Here is a 16,141-nt window from a genome sequence, read left to right as displayed (position 1 = left end):
TGCATTAATTTTCTTCTCAGCTTCTCTTTTTATCTCTCCTTTTGTCTACCAGTCTCACAAAATAGGCAAATTTTAGACCAGTTAAAAGGATAGGGTCACATTTTTTTTCCAAGTCTGACTTAAAACAATAGCCAGGTGAATATTGAGGTGATTCTTGATGTAATCATTTCTCCGTTTCTCCTGGACATCAAGAAATCCCTAACATGCTTCCAGTGAAAGTGATAGGAGACAAAATTCTGCCCTTGCTCTGCGTAAAAGTATTTTTAAGTTTATTTGAAGCTGATATGAGGCTTCAGCAGTCATAGACAAATTGAATTAGTGTTTTTTGTATAAAGTTCCCTCTGTTTCCGCATACAGCATTTGAATGAAATGAAGAGATAGCACAAAGGGGATTTTGGAAGACACTTGATTTGTTAAACTGACTGCTGAAGCCTTTCAGATAAACTTTCAAATACATTTTGCAGGGAAAGAGGACTGTGGATTTTGTCTCTTCACTCAGCTTGGATGCACATTAACGGTCCAGCGTGTAGGATTCAGTGGCATCTAGCAGAGAGGTTGCAGACTGCAACCAGCTGAATACCGTGAAAGGCCCTCTCTAGACTCAGTGTATGATTTGTCCATTCTGGGCATCTGTAGAGACATGGCAAACTCCAACAAGTCAAAGACTGGGAAAGTTGTGGAAGAAGCACCTGTTTGGAATATTCCACAGGTAAACAGGATCATTGGTAACAGGTGATAGTATCATGATTGGCTATGAAATGAGCATCATTGAAAGTCATTCACAGGCGAGGATGGACTGAGGTTCACCACTTCCCAGCACAGAAGCATGCGACAAGGACACCCATCACTTGCCCTTCATACAATCGTGCTGTAAAGTCACGGTGCAGAAAAGGACAACAGAACGACTCATTGTTCTGCGTTGTTCTCCATACCACTCTGCTACTAACAGAATGAATCTTTTAGCTCTTAGTATGTGTTTTAGGGCACATTCATTGAATCTGTCACCTTGGTTTCATGCCAGTCTGATACACTGATAAATTCAAGATGAATTGCAAAAAAAGTTATGTTTACTCAACATTTCCTTTCTTTCATTTGCATTACCTTGTTAAGCCATGTTCAGGCATTCATACTCAAATGCCGGACATGTGACATGCTGCCATTTATTTTGAATTGAACTCAAGTAACATCCTGGAACTTCCCCTAGAGGCTCAAAATCTCCCAGTGAAGTGACCTGGAGAAATTAAGCGAGATTAAACTTTAAACAATTGCCCTCTGATGAGCAAGCCAGAGAACCAACTTGTTTTGATTTCCTGGGCAACAGAAACATAATTCTTTTCTATTTCACTCATATACCAGAAAGAACTTCAAACAAAATGGAGGGAAAGCTGATTTTTGATGTCACAGCTTCCCAGCATTAACAAGCTACCAGGACTGGGACTGGGACACCACAAGGAGCTGGCTTGGGGTTGCTATGTTTCTACAGCTAGAAGGTCAGATCAAGCAAAACATCCTTGAGTTTGGAGACTTATCAAATGGAAAATCACTGCACAGCAAACTGCACAGAATCTTGCAGTTAAAAATTTCACATTACAAGTTTATCTTCTGCTTGCTCATATTTGACTGGTCAAACTCAACTTCCTCCCTGTATTTTATTGCCAGAGGCTCTGTGTCAGCTGTCCCTTTAAACTGAATGAGGAAGGTTCAAGTGTCATCCACTTGGTGTCATTTTTAACAGTTTATAGTATAAAGTACACGTCAGACCCGAAACAACCTACGTATATTTGCAAATGGTTCATGTACTTTGTGGTACAAAAGTTTTGGTAAAGTTAAATTAATGCAAGTGAGGGCAGGGTTTGCTGCACAATCAACCATGTCATTGCACAAACAAGATCCTGTTTTTAGTTTGTTGGTATTTGGCCTCTGGTTGAATTTCATCACTCAGTTAGTCATAACCACAAAGCAACATCTTTTCAGTATGGACTTGAATTTGTGTGAATATGCCTATATCCTATTCAGTTTCACTCAGCCCTGTGCGCATGTGCAGACCATGCATGCAGCCTGTTGCAGTCCCTCCTGTTTGTTTTCTTAGTTTTCCAAATGTTTTTTTACTCTATTCTTTACTATTTCTTGAAGCGGTGGCTTCTCCAAACATGTTGGTGCAGAGAGTTCTGGTCTGTTTCTTCGCTACGGAATTGCTTCTTTCACTGGGACACAGCACCAATGCGCAGCAACTTCATGGCCACTTTGTTTACTCTAGAGATCAGCTGATCGCGCTGAGGCCGGCCAGCTTGTTGGCCAGAACATCAGAGACCCCCACTGAAATCTGGAGTAAAACACACAGAGGATGCAGGGGAGGATTGAAACAGAGGAGGAAAAGAGCTGGGTTGAGACAACGGAGGTTTATGGAGAAGAGGAGATATAAGCCGTGTCTCTCCTCCCTCATCATGGGCAACATTAGGCCGCTGGCAAATGAGGCGGATGAGCTAACAGCACTCGCCAGGAGTCAGAGTACCAGAAGTGCAGTCTGATGTGCTTTATGGAGACATGGCTAGACCAGGACATATCCAACAACAATGTCTCCATCAGTGGCTTTCAGACCGACCGGGATTGCACCGAGAGCGGTAAGCATAAAAGAGGGGGGCTTGCCATTCTAGTCAACAACCGATGCTGTAATCCTGGTCACATTACCATCAAGGAACGTATCTGTTGCCCAGACATTGAACTGTTGGCTGTTGGGCTCAGGCCATATTGTTTGCCCAGGGAGTTTTCACATGCCATTATCATAGCTGTTTACACCCCCCCCCCCCTGCCAACCTGACGTCGGCATGTGACGTTATTCACTCCGCCGTAGCCCGTCTGCAAACTCAACAACCAAGTGCATTCATCGCTATCTCGGGTGACTTTAACCACGTCACCATGGCAACAACACTGCCCAACTTCACTCAGTATGTGAGCTGTCCTACAAGAGAGGAGAGAACCCTGGACTTGCTGTATGCTAAGCTGCTCCCCCCTCCCCCCTCTGGGTAGGTCAGACCACAGTGTTGTGTACCTCAATCCCTGTTATGTGCCCACAGTCCCAGCCAAGACTGTCCATTGTTATCCAAATAACAAGCCGTGGGTAACAAAGGACATCAAAGTCATCCTCAATGAGAGGAAGAGGGCTTTCAGAGCTGGTAACAGGGAGGAGGTGAGAACAATACAGAGGGAACAGAAGGTGAAAATCAAGGAGGCTACAGAAAAATACAGGAGGAAGCTGGAGTGGAAACTCCAGCAGAACAACTTGAGAGAGGTCTGGAGTAGAATGAGGACCATCACTGGTTTCAGAAAGACCAACAACAGAGGAGGCAGCGTTGACAGGGCCAATGAACTGAATCTGTATTTTAATAGATTTGACACTGCAGGCTCTCTAAAGGAAGGGCCAGAGTCGTCTCTATTTTCTGAGACGACTGAGGTCCTTCAACATCTGCCTGACTATGCTCAGGATTTTCTATTAGTCTGTGGTGGCTTGTGCTATTCTCTATGCTGTTGTGTGCTGGGGCAGCAAGCTGAGGATGGCGGACGCCAACAGACTCAACCAATTGATCTGCAAGGCCAGTAACGTTGTGGGAATGGAGTGCGACTCTGACGGTGGTGTCAGAGAGGAGGATGCTGACTAAGCTACAGACTATCTTAGACAATGTCTCACACCCACTTCATGATGTGCTGGTCAGGCACAAGAGTACTTTCAGTGAGAGACTCATCCCACCAAAATGCACGACTGAATGCCACAGGAAATCATTCCTGCCTGTGGCCATCAAACGGTACAACTCCTCCCTCTGAATGGCCCTTGGACTTTATATATATATATATATATATATATATATATATATATATATATATATATATATATATATATATATATATATATATATATATATATATATATTGATTATATATATGTATATTCTCTTCTTATTAATCTCTTCTATCTCTTCTATTCTTGTAAGGAGCACCTGTAACGAAATCAATTTCCCCTCGAGGATCAATAAAGTATTTCTGATTCTGATTCTGATCCAGACTGGGAGAAACACAAGCACAACAGAGAGTGGTTTCAACCTACGAACTTAAAACCAATCAAATGACATGTAGGTGCCACGGTGACACCCACACATTGACACCTACTACTGTGTGAAAAAATACGGACCCATCATCTGTTTGAATGGGATCACTGTGTTGACACAGCAGGGATCCTGACCGAGAGACTCCGGGATCAACTTCTGCAGCAACGCAATCCTATGTGTTAAGATCCTGAGTCACCCCTGTACTGGAAGTACTGGACCAGCTCTTCATTTAAAGGGTCCGATTCTCAGTCCTACAGAGTTTAACCCTAATAGGTTATGACTGAGAACTATTTAAGGTAGTGGTGAGGAGACGCACCTAGCTACTAACTACCTACATCCAGTCCCATCCTTATTGCAGCAGGGGGAGTGAAGGAGAACTTAAACTCCATTTTATAATCCACAGTCAGTTGGAAAATAGTTATTCCTCATGTGCTCTGTCCTCTTGAGTTGACTGTAAATTTTTCTAAGGCCTCTTTTGTGATGTCAGGCTCCTCACATACTCCTTCTCTTGAGTTGGCTTGAGGTTGAAGAGTCAAAGGAAGAAGAACCACATTCTCTCCTTTATTGGCTATTTTATACCCCTCTCTCTTAATCCCTCCTCTTTATTGCACACACCTTTTTGCATACCAACTGTTAGACTGGTCCGTGTGTGTAACGGGTATATTTAGGACCCGATTGCAGCACTACCTGAAGTCACTCAGAGTTTTAGGCAAGGCAGGATCGATGCTCCATCCAGAGCAATTGAGTGTCTTGGGAAATGTTTGGTGAACCAAACACTCGACAGTCACAGTCAAGAGAGATCAGTGCAATAGAAAACACTGGAGAGTCTTGCATGCTGCAAAGAACAATCTGGCACCGAGTGAGTATGGGAGAGCAGCTTAAATACTGCACTGACCACAATGAGCCTCAGGTGTGTTATCAGGTGAGTGGGCAGGTAGGCATGGCTGAGTGTGGAAAAGTACTGGCTGAGCAGGTGAACAGATGAGGGGGAAAATGGCAGCAGGTAAGAGACTGAATGAACTGTGACAGTGTGCAACTTTTATGTATGCATGTCCTTTTTTTGGTAATTTTCCACTTACCTTTTGGCTTTTATCTTGGATTGTGATAGATAGATAGATAGATAGATAGATAGATAGATAGATAGATAGATAGATAGATAGATAGATAGATACTTTATTCATTCCCAAGGGAAATTCACAGGCCACTAGTCACAGTCTACATGACTTCCTCATTTAGGGGCTTATGACACTTCCTCATTTCGGTGTTGCTTAGCGGAAAATTCATCATAAATTGTTTTTCATTAACATAGCTCAGCTTACTAAACCTTGTACTTTACTCGATCACTCTTACTCCTATGATTTCATGATATGATTTGGTTACAATAACAACAACTTAAATTCAATCATTGATGCAACTTATGACAGAAGCTCATGTGTATTACATTATCACACTAGGACTGGGTGAATAAAGCCCTTTTACTCACAGTTTTGACATGGGGACAGTTCTGTCAGATGTTACCCGGTAGGGCGCTGCGTTGGCCAGTTACATACATACAAGCACACTTATGACTATGATAATGAAACCAGCCATCTGAGATTGATTTAATTGTCTCACCAGTGGGCCTACTGTGGCAAATATGTATTATATGTTCAATTTAACTGAACTGCAGAATATAATGGTAACACAATGAGAGAAGTCTGAAACTGTGTATGCCTTTGAATACAATGAATTCTGCTATCTAGTGCCGTGGGAGTGAGCTGATATTCACTACCGTGAAGATGTCAGTTATTGAAAAGGGAAGACACCATTAAATTTCAGAGGGCAGTGATGCGTGATGGAAAGCCCCGACAGTTAAACAATGGTGTCTTGACCAGCCAAAAGCAAATACTGATGGGAATTAACCTAGATTGAAGCTCCACATTAGGAGTTAGAAACATGTAAAAAATAAAAAAGTGAGTGTAATTAAAGTTTCTGATTCAGTTCCTCCTCAGTTTATGGTGCACAGTTTGAAAATACTCAGTAAACCTCTCACATCAAACCCATATGACTACTGGTCGATATTAAAGTGTTTCGATGTGATGTGAAATTGGACCTGAACCCATCTGGCTGAGGCTTGAGTCCCTTTTTTCCACACTACTTAAAATGAAGCATAATATGCTTAACAAAACCAATGCTTGTATGCTAAATTCTTGCTCTCACATGAAAGTTTTCATTCAAAAGAATTCTGCATGAATTTTATTCCAGGCATTGAGTTATTTTCCAAGCACTTACTTTTGATGCTTGTATTATATCAGGTTATACTACTTGTACTGAAACTACAATAAGTTCATGGTAGTTATATTAATATATCAGCTGTAAAGCTTCAGGTCACTGGGTTGGTTGGTCAGTTGCTGTTGTTTTGAGTTCCAGCCAAAAACACAAAAATAGGACTAAGCACCGCCCACTGATGACGTCACAACTCACTTTATAGATTTGAACAGCCACTGCTGACAATCATTGACCTACCAAATAACTGTCACGTTATTAAATGATTTACAAATTATTTTTGTAGATTATTTTGTACTTCTTTTTGTTTTGGATTTTCATAATTTTTTTTCGGTCACTTGTGCCCCAACCCCACCCCCACCCCTCGGCGGGGTTAACAGAGCCCGCCTCCTCTCCTCTCTCCCCGGCAGCCTCCGCCTCTCTTCCCTGGTCTGTCATCCACACCGCTGTTGTTGCAGCCATTTTACCGTGGAGCGTCGGCGCAGCGGCAACTGGAGAATGCCGAAACAGCACCGTTAAAAGGTAATTCCGCCGTTTCGTTGAGCGCTTTCACTCGCGTCGCTTATCTTCACGTTTCCGACTCAGCAAATACGTCGGATAATGTCTGGCCAGCTGATGCCCAGGCCGGCCGGAGGGGCTGAGGGAGCCTCCACAACTCGTAGCTGCCCAGACAGAGGAAAGATTGCTGGGAGAGTGTTTGGCGGCCAAGGCTTGTCGCTGGCAGTTCACAAGTCTGTGTGAAAAATGGCGACGTCCTTTACCAAACCCCTGAAAGTTGTGAATGAGCCTCTGTGTGGCGAGTAGGTGAACGTATTTGTAGCTACAGTTTAAGGGCGCTGATAGCAGCGTACTACAGATTAAACCCAGTGTTATCAGTGCGTTCGCACAGGGGGCGCACGAGAGCTACACAACGACGTAGGGTTGCGTAGCGTTACCCTTATTGGCTAGTCCGGTTTTTAACGTTTCTGACAGAATTTTCTGAAAGGAAGTGACACCATTTTGGTTTATTTGCTATTATCAGTCATGTAAATATATCAGTCTGGTCATGTGATTAGTTTTGTTGTCTGTGATCTCACAGCACTGTTGTTGTTGGGTGCTTGGGAACTATTAGGTTCCAGTCAAGAATTGCTACGTTTCAACAAAATTGTTGGATTGCCAGGTAGGAAATCCATGCAAACTCCTTGCGTCAGTTTCTACTTTGGTGAACTTTGATTGACAAATTACCGCTGCAAATTGTCTGTAACAGTGTTGACCTTGTAAGGGGACAAAGAGCCAGACAATCATCAATTAAGAATGCTATGGTAGCTAACTGTTAGTTGCAAGCTACTTTCCCCACTGTTAAACAACTCCTTATTGAATGACATGGTGTACAATACTGACATCAAAATGGTGTTACATGAGAGAGAAAATTGATAGAAGCTTGAAGAGCCACGTGACTGACTTGTGCTAGCCTGTTCCTGGCTGGCTACAGTGCTAGCCATAGTTCTTCACCAGCCACCTTTGCAGTGGTTACCAGGCGGCCTGTTTCCCAATGTATTGGTTCTTGCAGTCAACAACAGAGAAATTGGTGTGCGTTGCTCATAATGTTACCCTCCAGCTTCGTGTTACCAGAGTTGGTGTTGTAGTGAGGAAATAGTAGTAAGTGGATGGAACTCCAGGTCTATGAGTGCATGCATAACAGCATTTTTCAATGCGTTAAACCATTTACCACAGTAAAGCACATTATTGTCAATATTCTAAAGCTTTTATCACGGTAATGATGGTATTACAAAAGCAGTTAGTGGCAGAAGGTGCCACCGGTGACTGTGACAAAACCGATATACTGCCAGGCCCTAGCATATAGACCTGCTTACAAATGGTCCATACAGGATGCACACTCAGTGGCCATGTTGCCACAGTCAGCTTAATTTTCGACATTTTCAATATTGTGTGTTACTTTCTTGCAAATAACACTGGTGCTACAGAGGTTGAAAGTTTAGTTGCACAAGTAAAATGTCTGTTACCATCTCTAAGAACAACCACAGACTGACTGGCAGACTGGCAAAGGACATAAATGTTGCATGCAAGGTACCAACCAAACCTTAACAAGAATTGTTTTCAGACAAACATTTTCTTTATTTGTTCATATTGGTAAATTGGAGGGACATAACAGTTCTTGCTATTATAAAGCATCCAAATATTATGTTTATATATGAATCTCAGTAAATATATGTAATACAATACAGATGTAATCCATCTGTGGATCTTAATAGTCAAAAGGGCACAAACCAGGCCAATAAATTAGAAATGTTTTTAGGACCAAGGTCATTTAAGGCCATAAAATGAGCAATAAAATATTTAAATCAGTTTGAAATCTAACCGGGAGGAAGCATGTGGGTGATGTGACCATGCCTCTTTTTTCCAGTAATGATTCAAGCTGCAGCATTCTGTACCAACTGGAGACAGTGGAGCAAGCCTGAGTGAAGTGCATTGCTTTGGATTAAAGTGTGTAAACTATTTGTAGATCGATTGATAAAATGACCTAATTTTGGGACATCCAGGGTTTGATAACTGAGAGGAAGTTCTGAGATTAGCTAGGCTGTTAGGATCTGTTCATGGCATGTATAATTGAGTGTCATCTGCATAAAAATGGTGAAACACACATTGCATGTATATAGAAAACAGAAGGGGGCTAAGAACTTAGCCTTGAGGGACACAACAATTTAAGTCGTTGAGGAAGAAGTGTTACCCAGATTGATGTTGGAGAGGTATGCATGTAAAAATGGTGAAAGGATACTATGATTAACTGTGTCAAAGGCTGCACTTATATCTAAAATAGTGACAATCGAACAATCTCCTCTGTCTGTAGCTTTTGGTAGGTCATTTGTAATCTTAGCAAGTGCTGTTTCTGTACTATGGCGTGCTCAGGAAACTGCTAAAAACACTGTTATTATTCATAAAAGTTGGGATGACATTATTTTCTCCAGAACCTTAGATGAAAAAAGACAGTTTTGAGATTGGGCTGTAGTTACTTAAAGAAAGGGAGTCCATATTCTTTTTTTTTTTTTTAAGCAGTTGGTGCACAATAGCAATGGAAACAACTGGAAAAGAGACCATAGAGTTTTAAAAATCTGTGAAATAACAGGACTAACAATGGGGAATACTTTATAGATGAGCCTAATGGGATGTATGTCTAAGATGCAGAAAGATGAGTTCATGTGGAACACTGCACTGTCTAACACTGATGGGTTGAAACTGGATAAAAGAGGCAGAATTGACATGAGGAATGGAAAGAATGTGAGGTTCAGTCTGGAATTGGAACCTGATATTCTCCGCCGTCTTTACAAACTGACAGAGAAATTTTTTGGACAACTCAATGTCAGGTACTGGACAAGTGGAAGGACCCCTACTGACCAAAATGTATCTTCAAAAGAACTGTAAGTGTGTAGTTCATTCTGTCAGTTCAGAAAAATAATCTGATTCAATAGTAGAACTGTACCCAGTAGTTCAAAGCTTCATTCATAGTGTTGATTCTAAATCAACATTTGAAAGTATATCGTGGGGCCTCGCAGAGGGACAGACGCTGGCCTACACTTGTTGAGAGCTGGGAAGTTCTGATGGAATAAACACCAGAACCTCACCAGAATCTGCTCTGATCTGGGGCCGTTTACCGGTGTGACGAGAGTTAAGATTTTAAACTTTTGGGATTAAATAGTGGATTTATCTTCAACCAGTCTGCAGCATGAGCTGTGGAGGTGCTGACCTGTACTGTAATTCTCTCTTTGTTGACTGCCTACTGGAGGGAAATGTACTTCATGAATGTACAGAGAGAAGAGGGAAAAAGAAAAGAGACTGGAGGAAAATAACTGAAAGAACTGGAATCTGGTGAGTGCTGAGTTCATTCAGAGGCTGAACTGAAAACAAACACACAGACACACACACACCCTCCGTGCCTGCTGTTGCTTGCTAGCTTACGGCTAATGTACAGTATGCTGACTGTTTGGGGCAAATAAACACAAATGATCCTGCGGTAAAACTTGCAAGAGTAACACGAATAAACACAAATGATCCCTTGGTGGTGAACAATGATGTCATGATGACAGACATTCAAAGCTTCATTTGAAAAACTGCAATAGAAGTTTAAGTTTAAAAAAGTTGACACAGCCTTACTACCTTGTTGATCATCATTCCACCCTTCCGTGCTGGCATTGAAAAGATCCCTTAATAATTTGACTACACTGTAAGAGATGGAGGACAAAATCCACAGCCCTTGTTCTGTGTAAAAATGAGTTAAGATTCCGTTGACGCTAATTTGAGGATTCAGCAGTGTGTTAGACAAATCTAGTGGTTATCGTCCAAACTTGGAGCTTGTTTATAAACTGCCTCTGTGTTGTACTGGGGCAAACTTACACTTTGCTTAACCCTTCACCCAAACAGCAATTGTCCAATCATAGCTTAGTAGCTAGGCACAGCAGACCTGTGTTGATGTGGATTTTTCTAAGCAGCTAATGTTAGCATGCTTGGCTAACTAGCTTACAACCTACAGTAGTAGTCTTGTGTTACATCCCCCATTCAGGACTGGAGCAGCCATTGTGCATGAGCCAGTCCTAATTGGCACTACATCAGAGTCATGTGCTGGACATGAAGCGACCACCCTCCGGTTCACAGTCCACGCTGACTGTGCTAGTGCAGCGACGGCTTTTGTTTTATTATTTATACAGTTGACTGAAAAACAAGGCTTGAATATTTCTTAAGTAGACAGTCTTTGGCTGAGCTGGCTTGCCATATACTTGCTCCCCGTGGCTCTTCAAGACTGTTACATTTTTATTGGACTCATCATTTTAATAGTCATGTTGGGATGTTTATGAAGTCATTTTTGGTATAATTGTGTATGGGGAAAAAACTCTTTTGGGTCAGTGTGACCACTAGGACAAAGTTGCCTTAAAGCCCAGCGTTGTTTTCTTGTGTTGGCTCGGTACATTCTAGCAAATAAGTCAAGAACTGAACTGACAGCATCACTAGTGGACAGTAAACAATAGTCCGAATCACTGTTATACTTTAAAGTGCATCACATCACACAGATATAACATCAATATTGTAAGATCTAACTGGGAGCTTGAGAGCGTTGAGAGCTGACCAGCAGCTTGTCCTGTCAGACTGTGAAACTGTAACATTTCCTAACATTATCCTACATAATGTTTGAGGTAGGTCCATTAAATGCAGTATAAATATGGTGGTCACTAGGGATGGGTAATGAAACTCATTAATAAACGGGCCCTGGGGCTAAATTGTTAAAATGTGTATCCATAAGCTCCAATGTTATCACTTCTGCTGTCGGTGAAATTAAGACATTCCTTTATTATGCATTTTCACTATTCCTAATCCAGAAGAGAGATTTCTCTTGAAGACTGTCGTATGTGTGAGGGTTGGGGCCAGCTCTTTCTCCCTCTGCCTCTCAAGCACACACAGCCCCTGCTTTTAGTGACAATGACGAAGGGAACTAAATGCTCAAAAGTCAGGCTGCGCTTTGCTGGAATCGTTGCTAACAGTGCTCGTTCAGTGCAACAAGACTTCTGCATGTTGAGTGCAGAAATGCAAGTAGTCCTGAAAGTGCATTACATACAGGCAGAGAAATGCACAATTTTTAACTGTCTAGCTCATAGCTCATCTCTCCTTGCCCCATTCATCTCCGGTAGGTTATGTATGTTAGCAAGCTATAGCCCACACAGACTTGACTAAATCATACAAATGGGCATTAATGATTAAGAGGAACATGTCTGTGAAGATTCTCATTCATCCAGGTCATGGTACTTCTAAGTGCTTCCAAAGGTGACTGGACTTGCTTGTGGTTCTAGAAGACGTTTTGCCTCTCATCCAAAAAGTTCAACTTCAGTTCTAACTGACTGGTAGGAAGTCCCAAGCATTTGTGGGACATCATGTGACTCAATAGGCTCATGTGAGTGGCTGTTAAGCTGCCTGGGGAGAGATCTCAGGACTGGATTGTAAGTGGTGTTGTAGACCAGCTTCTCTGTTCAGTGATGGTCTTTCCAGTTTGACATGGATGGCTTCTTTCACTTCTCTTTAAAACCATTGGTCTCCCTTGGCCAATATATGTACATTATTGTCCTCAAATGAATGTCCCTTGTCTTTGAGATGTAGGCGGACTGCTGAGTCATTCATAGAAGATTAAAAGTAATCATTAACCAGGTGACTGTTCAGCTATAAATATGGGTGTGTTCCTAAATTTGATCTGAAATGTTCAGAGCATCATTTCTGTTGTTCAGAAATTCCGTTTAAGAATTCATAGGGATCGCGATAAAACTGACGTCGATAATGACGATAAGCTTTGGACATTTTTTACGTGATATGCATAGACCTAACATCACACAGTAGAAATGAATGCAACAGCACCCAGTCAGTCTGCAGTTTTTGGCTTGCATGACTAAATGCACAGCCATTTCCTACTGCACAGCATTGCTTCAGCTACCAGTGAAGAAAGTGGATGACACATGGTTGTCCTCTGAAAAGGAGGAAAAATGAGTTGAATTGAGTGGGACAAAAGTGACTTTTGCCTGTCTGCCTCTGCTCTCTGTGTCGCTGTCTATTTGCAGGAGAGCGGGGCTGAGCTCCTTATACAGACAGTGGACAGCAGTGTAACTTCAGAGCATAGCCCACAGCAGAGGGAATGAAACAGACTAGGAAATTTCACTGGAGTTAGCTACAACGGTGCTTATGTCCATCAGAGCAGCTAAAGAGAGACAGTATGATCAATTCATCAAACCCCTGTTAATAATAACCTTCATTTGTGTAGCACCTTTCATACAAGAATTGTTGCTCAAAGTGTGTTTCAGCAAAGAAATCACATGCACCAAGTACTTCACATAAAAACGACACAGAAGGACATAGAGATAGAACGTTCATGTAAAATAAGATGGAGAATAAAACCCATATGATAATGTAGGGGAATTTGGTCATTAAACCTTTGTGTTTAATGTTTGCACTCGTTAATATAGAAAGGGGCACCAACCTTCATCAGATCAGAAGGATTTTCTTTATTCTTTTTTTAATGCTTATTTGATAGTAATTAATGAATTAATGGTAGATCATTCTCATCATCTGAACCATGAGGTGATCGTCTATTTCCAACTCAAAAGGACACTGTCTTGACAATGGTTTAAGTTAAAGGTATTATTTATTTGGCATAATAATGTGAATGGATATGAATATGATATGGATTATATGGTGTAATACAAGCAACTGAATGAATAAGCCTAATAATAAAAAAGGATTAATTTTCAATCAAACTTCAACATGGTTTACAGTATGTATGTTGGCACAAATATACATACATCAGACACATTTCGTTCATTAATGGCAACATTCTTCAATACTAATGCTAACCTATATGATAACTAATAGTAAACCAACTAATAGAACAAAGAAACAAGGAACAACAGATTATATTTGGTCAATTAAGCGCTACTAATAATAACTGTCTCATGTCGTGTATCTGAAATATAACCACTTCTAGTTTCTAGATGGCAGTATGGTTCCATGGTAGAAACCCAGACAAAAATGCTTATGAGAATTAAGATCATAGTTTTGTCATTTTACAAGCTAGAAACACGGGAAAAAGTGATACCATACAAATTCTGAGTTTAGTGCTGTGGGAACATCCAAAGTGGAATCAACATATCGTTTGCATTAGCCTGATGTGGTAGAAAAGAAAACACACAGACACACAAAACAGTTTGCTACAGGAATGTCTGATTTACAACTTGTCAGTGCTGTCTGGTTCTTGAGACCTCCTGAGACCTGTTAATCGTCAGTCCTGATGGTTTTTAACACTTTTATTTGATGTGGAGCTGGAAGAAAGGATTAGCATCTCCATAAAAACAGTTTAAGTGATAGGTAACCCTTTGTAGTTGGAATGTCTTTTCCTGCCCAGCCCTCCTTCTCCTACAACAATGACAGCAAAAACAAGGATGAAAACAGAATCAAGAAGAGGTTGAGATCCCTATTCCCGTAACACACATGAGAACTGTGAGTTAAAGGACATTCATCACCCTGTCCTTGTATGGTAATGTAACACACATGAGCTTTTGTCGTATCATAAGTTATAACAATGACTGAATTTAAGCTACTGTTATTGGAACCAAATAATGTCATGAAATCATAGTAATAAGAGAATCAAGACCAAGATTTAGCTAGCTAGGCTAATGAAAAACAATTTATGATGTGTGGAATCAGTCATTTAGTACTATTTACACCTTTTTCCACATTTCCATCTTTTCATACTCTTACTGCTTCTTCATGCAGAGTTAAACTAACTATGCAGTTTACCTCCCATGCATTTGTCAAGTACTACCATCAGATCCTAGCTTACACTATGATTTTGCATCCTTCAGCCCACCAACTATCTTTCCTACACCTTTTCAAGCGTTTTTCAACTAATATGTACTAATTCATACTTTTAGTGAACTCCAGTCAAACCTTATAATGTTCCACATCTCTCATACATTATGGGTGTTATTTAACGTTTCAACCCCATTTGTACTAATTAGAACCGTTCTCACTTTTCCATCTCTTTATATTCCTTCAGATGCTTCTTCCTACAAAGTTGCGCCAGCTGTGCAGTTTAGCTTCCAGCCATTAGTGAGGCAATGCAAATCATCTCCCACCTTATGTATTTTGCATTGTTCATGCTTTTCCTATGTTTCCAACTACTCATACTCTTTCACCTTTTCTTTGCTTATTCATACTTTGATCCAGAAACTCCATTCAAACCTAATCATGTTCCACATCTATCATAAATTATGGCTTTTCTTCAACTTCATGCTGATTAGGCTCCTTCCCACTTCCCCAACTCTTCAGCTACTTCTCCATCCAAATTAAATCCAGCAATTCAGTCTAACCTCAGCTTTTCAACAAACCTTATTCCAATATTCCACATCTTTTATGCATTATTAGTATTATTCAACTTTTAAAGCCAGCAACGCAGTTAAAAAGACTTTTCAACGTCCAGCTTTTCTTAAGAAATTGGTTCTCTAGTTTGTAGTGTATTGTAGCCCAGTGAAGTTTTTGACCACCATGGAGACTGTCACTGTGAAGACCCTTTTTAGTTGGTTGGTTAACCACCAAGAATATTGACCTGTTTGAATTACAGAAAATTGTATGTGGCCATTGATTCAGATTCAGAGGTCTTCACTAAGGCTAGTATTGTGTGAAAAGGCGATGTTTGACCGGAAAGCGTATCTGGAAAGATTAACGTGGATAAAATTGCATTGAACACGTCGACAATGTTAAACATCAATGGTGATTAATCGGAAATTCATCCAGGTGGTTTATCATGGAGCTGTTAATCAGGAACCCCACCACGCGCACCAGCCTTCATCCTCCAACCCATCCCCCCTCCGTTCATCCCTCTATTACTGCCTGCCAAGTGAGGAAACTGCTAATGTAGGGACTCCATGTGAGCATCATACAGTCATGGTGAATCATAGGAAGTCTGCTTGTTTGCAGTCATGTCATGGATCATTGTCTGGATTTTACAACCTCTATTTTTCTTTACTCCTTTCTTTTGTCTCCCCAGTCTATCCTTCTTTTTCCTCCTCTTTTTCATTCTCCTTTCCTATCTTCTCTTTGTCCTCCATACTCTTTTTTTCAATCTCTGTCCCTCTTCCTCCTCCCCTCTTTTTGTGCTTCTTTCTTATTTTTCACCTCTGACTGAATGAAAAATGAATCTTGCACCTTAATAATTAACTGAATTGGTCTTGACACTTATCTTAGAAAAGAGG

At 41.0% G+C, this 16,141-nt stretch overlaps 1 protein-coding gene across 4 annotated transcripts in view; it reads left to right on the top strand.

Annotated features, from left to right (window-relative positions):
• Positions 1 to 6,792: 6,792 nt before the first annotated feature.
• The window catches only part of ccdc71 (coiled-coil domain containing 71), a 42,906-nt gene continuing 33,557 nt past the window's right edge, over positions 6,793 to 16,141 (top strand). For 2 of the 4 annotated variants that reach the window (XR_013077834.1, XR_013077833.1), the window contains exon 1: positions 6,799 to 6,887. Coding sequence is in view for 1 of the 4 variants with exons in the window: in XM_076743914.1 (XP_076600029.1) it covers positions 10,087 to 10,229 (143 nt within the window). In the remaining 3 variants the exon portion in view is untranslated. Of the gene's footprint in view, positions 6,888 to 6,928; positions 7,933 to 7,962; positions 10,230 to 16,141 lie in introns of those variants that run through there. The other 2 variants (XM_076743914.1, XM_076743922.1) reach the window with 2 other exon arrangements.

Source organism: Chaetodon auriga, chromosome 2 (genome assembly GCF_051107435.1).
Source record: "Chaetodon auriga isolate fChaAug3 chromosome 2, fChaAug3.hap1, whole genome shotgun sequence".
Classification (NCBI taxonomy): domain Eukaryota; kingdom Metazoa; phylum Chordata; class Actinopteri; order Chaetodontiformes; family Chaetodontidae; genus Chaetodon; species Chaetodon auriga.
The sequence above is the reverse complement of the archived record's forward strand: the minus strand, read 5'-3'. Positions and strand labels throughout refer to the sequence as shown.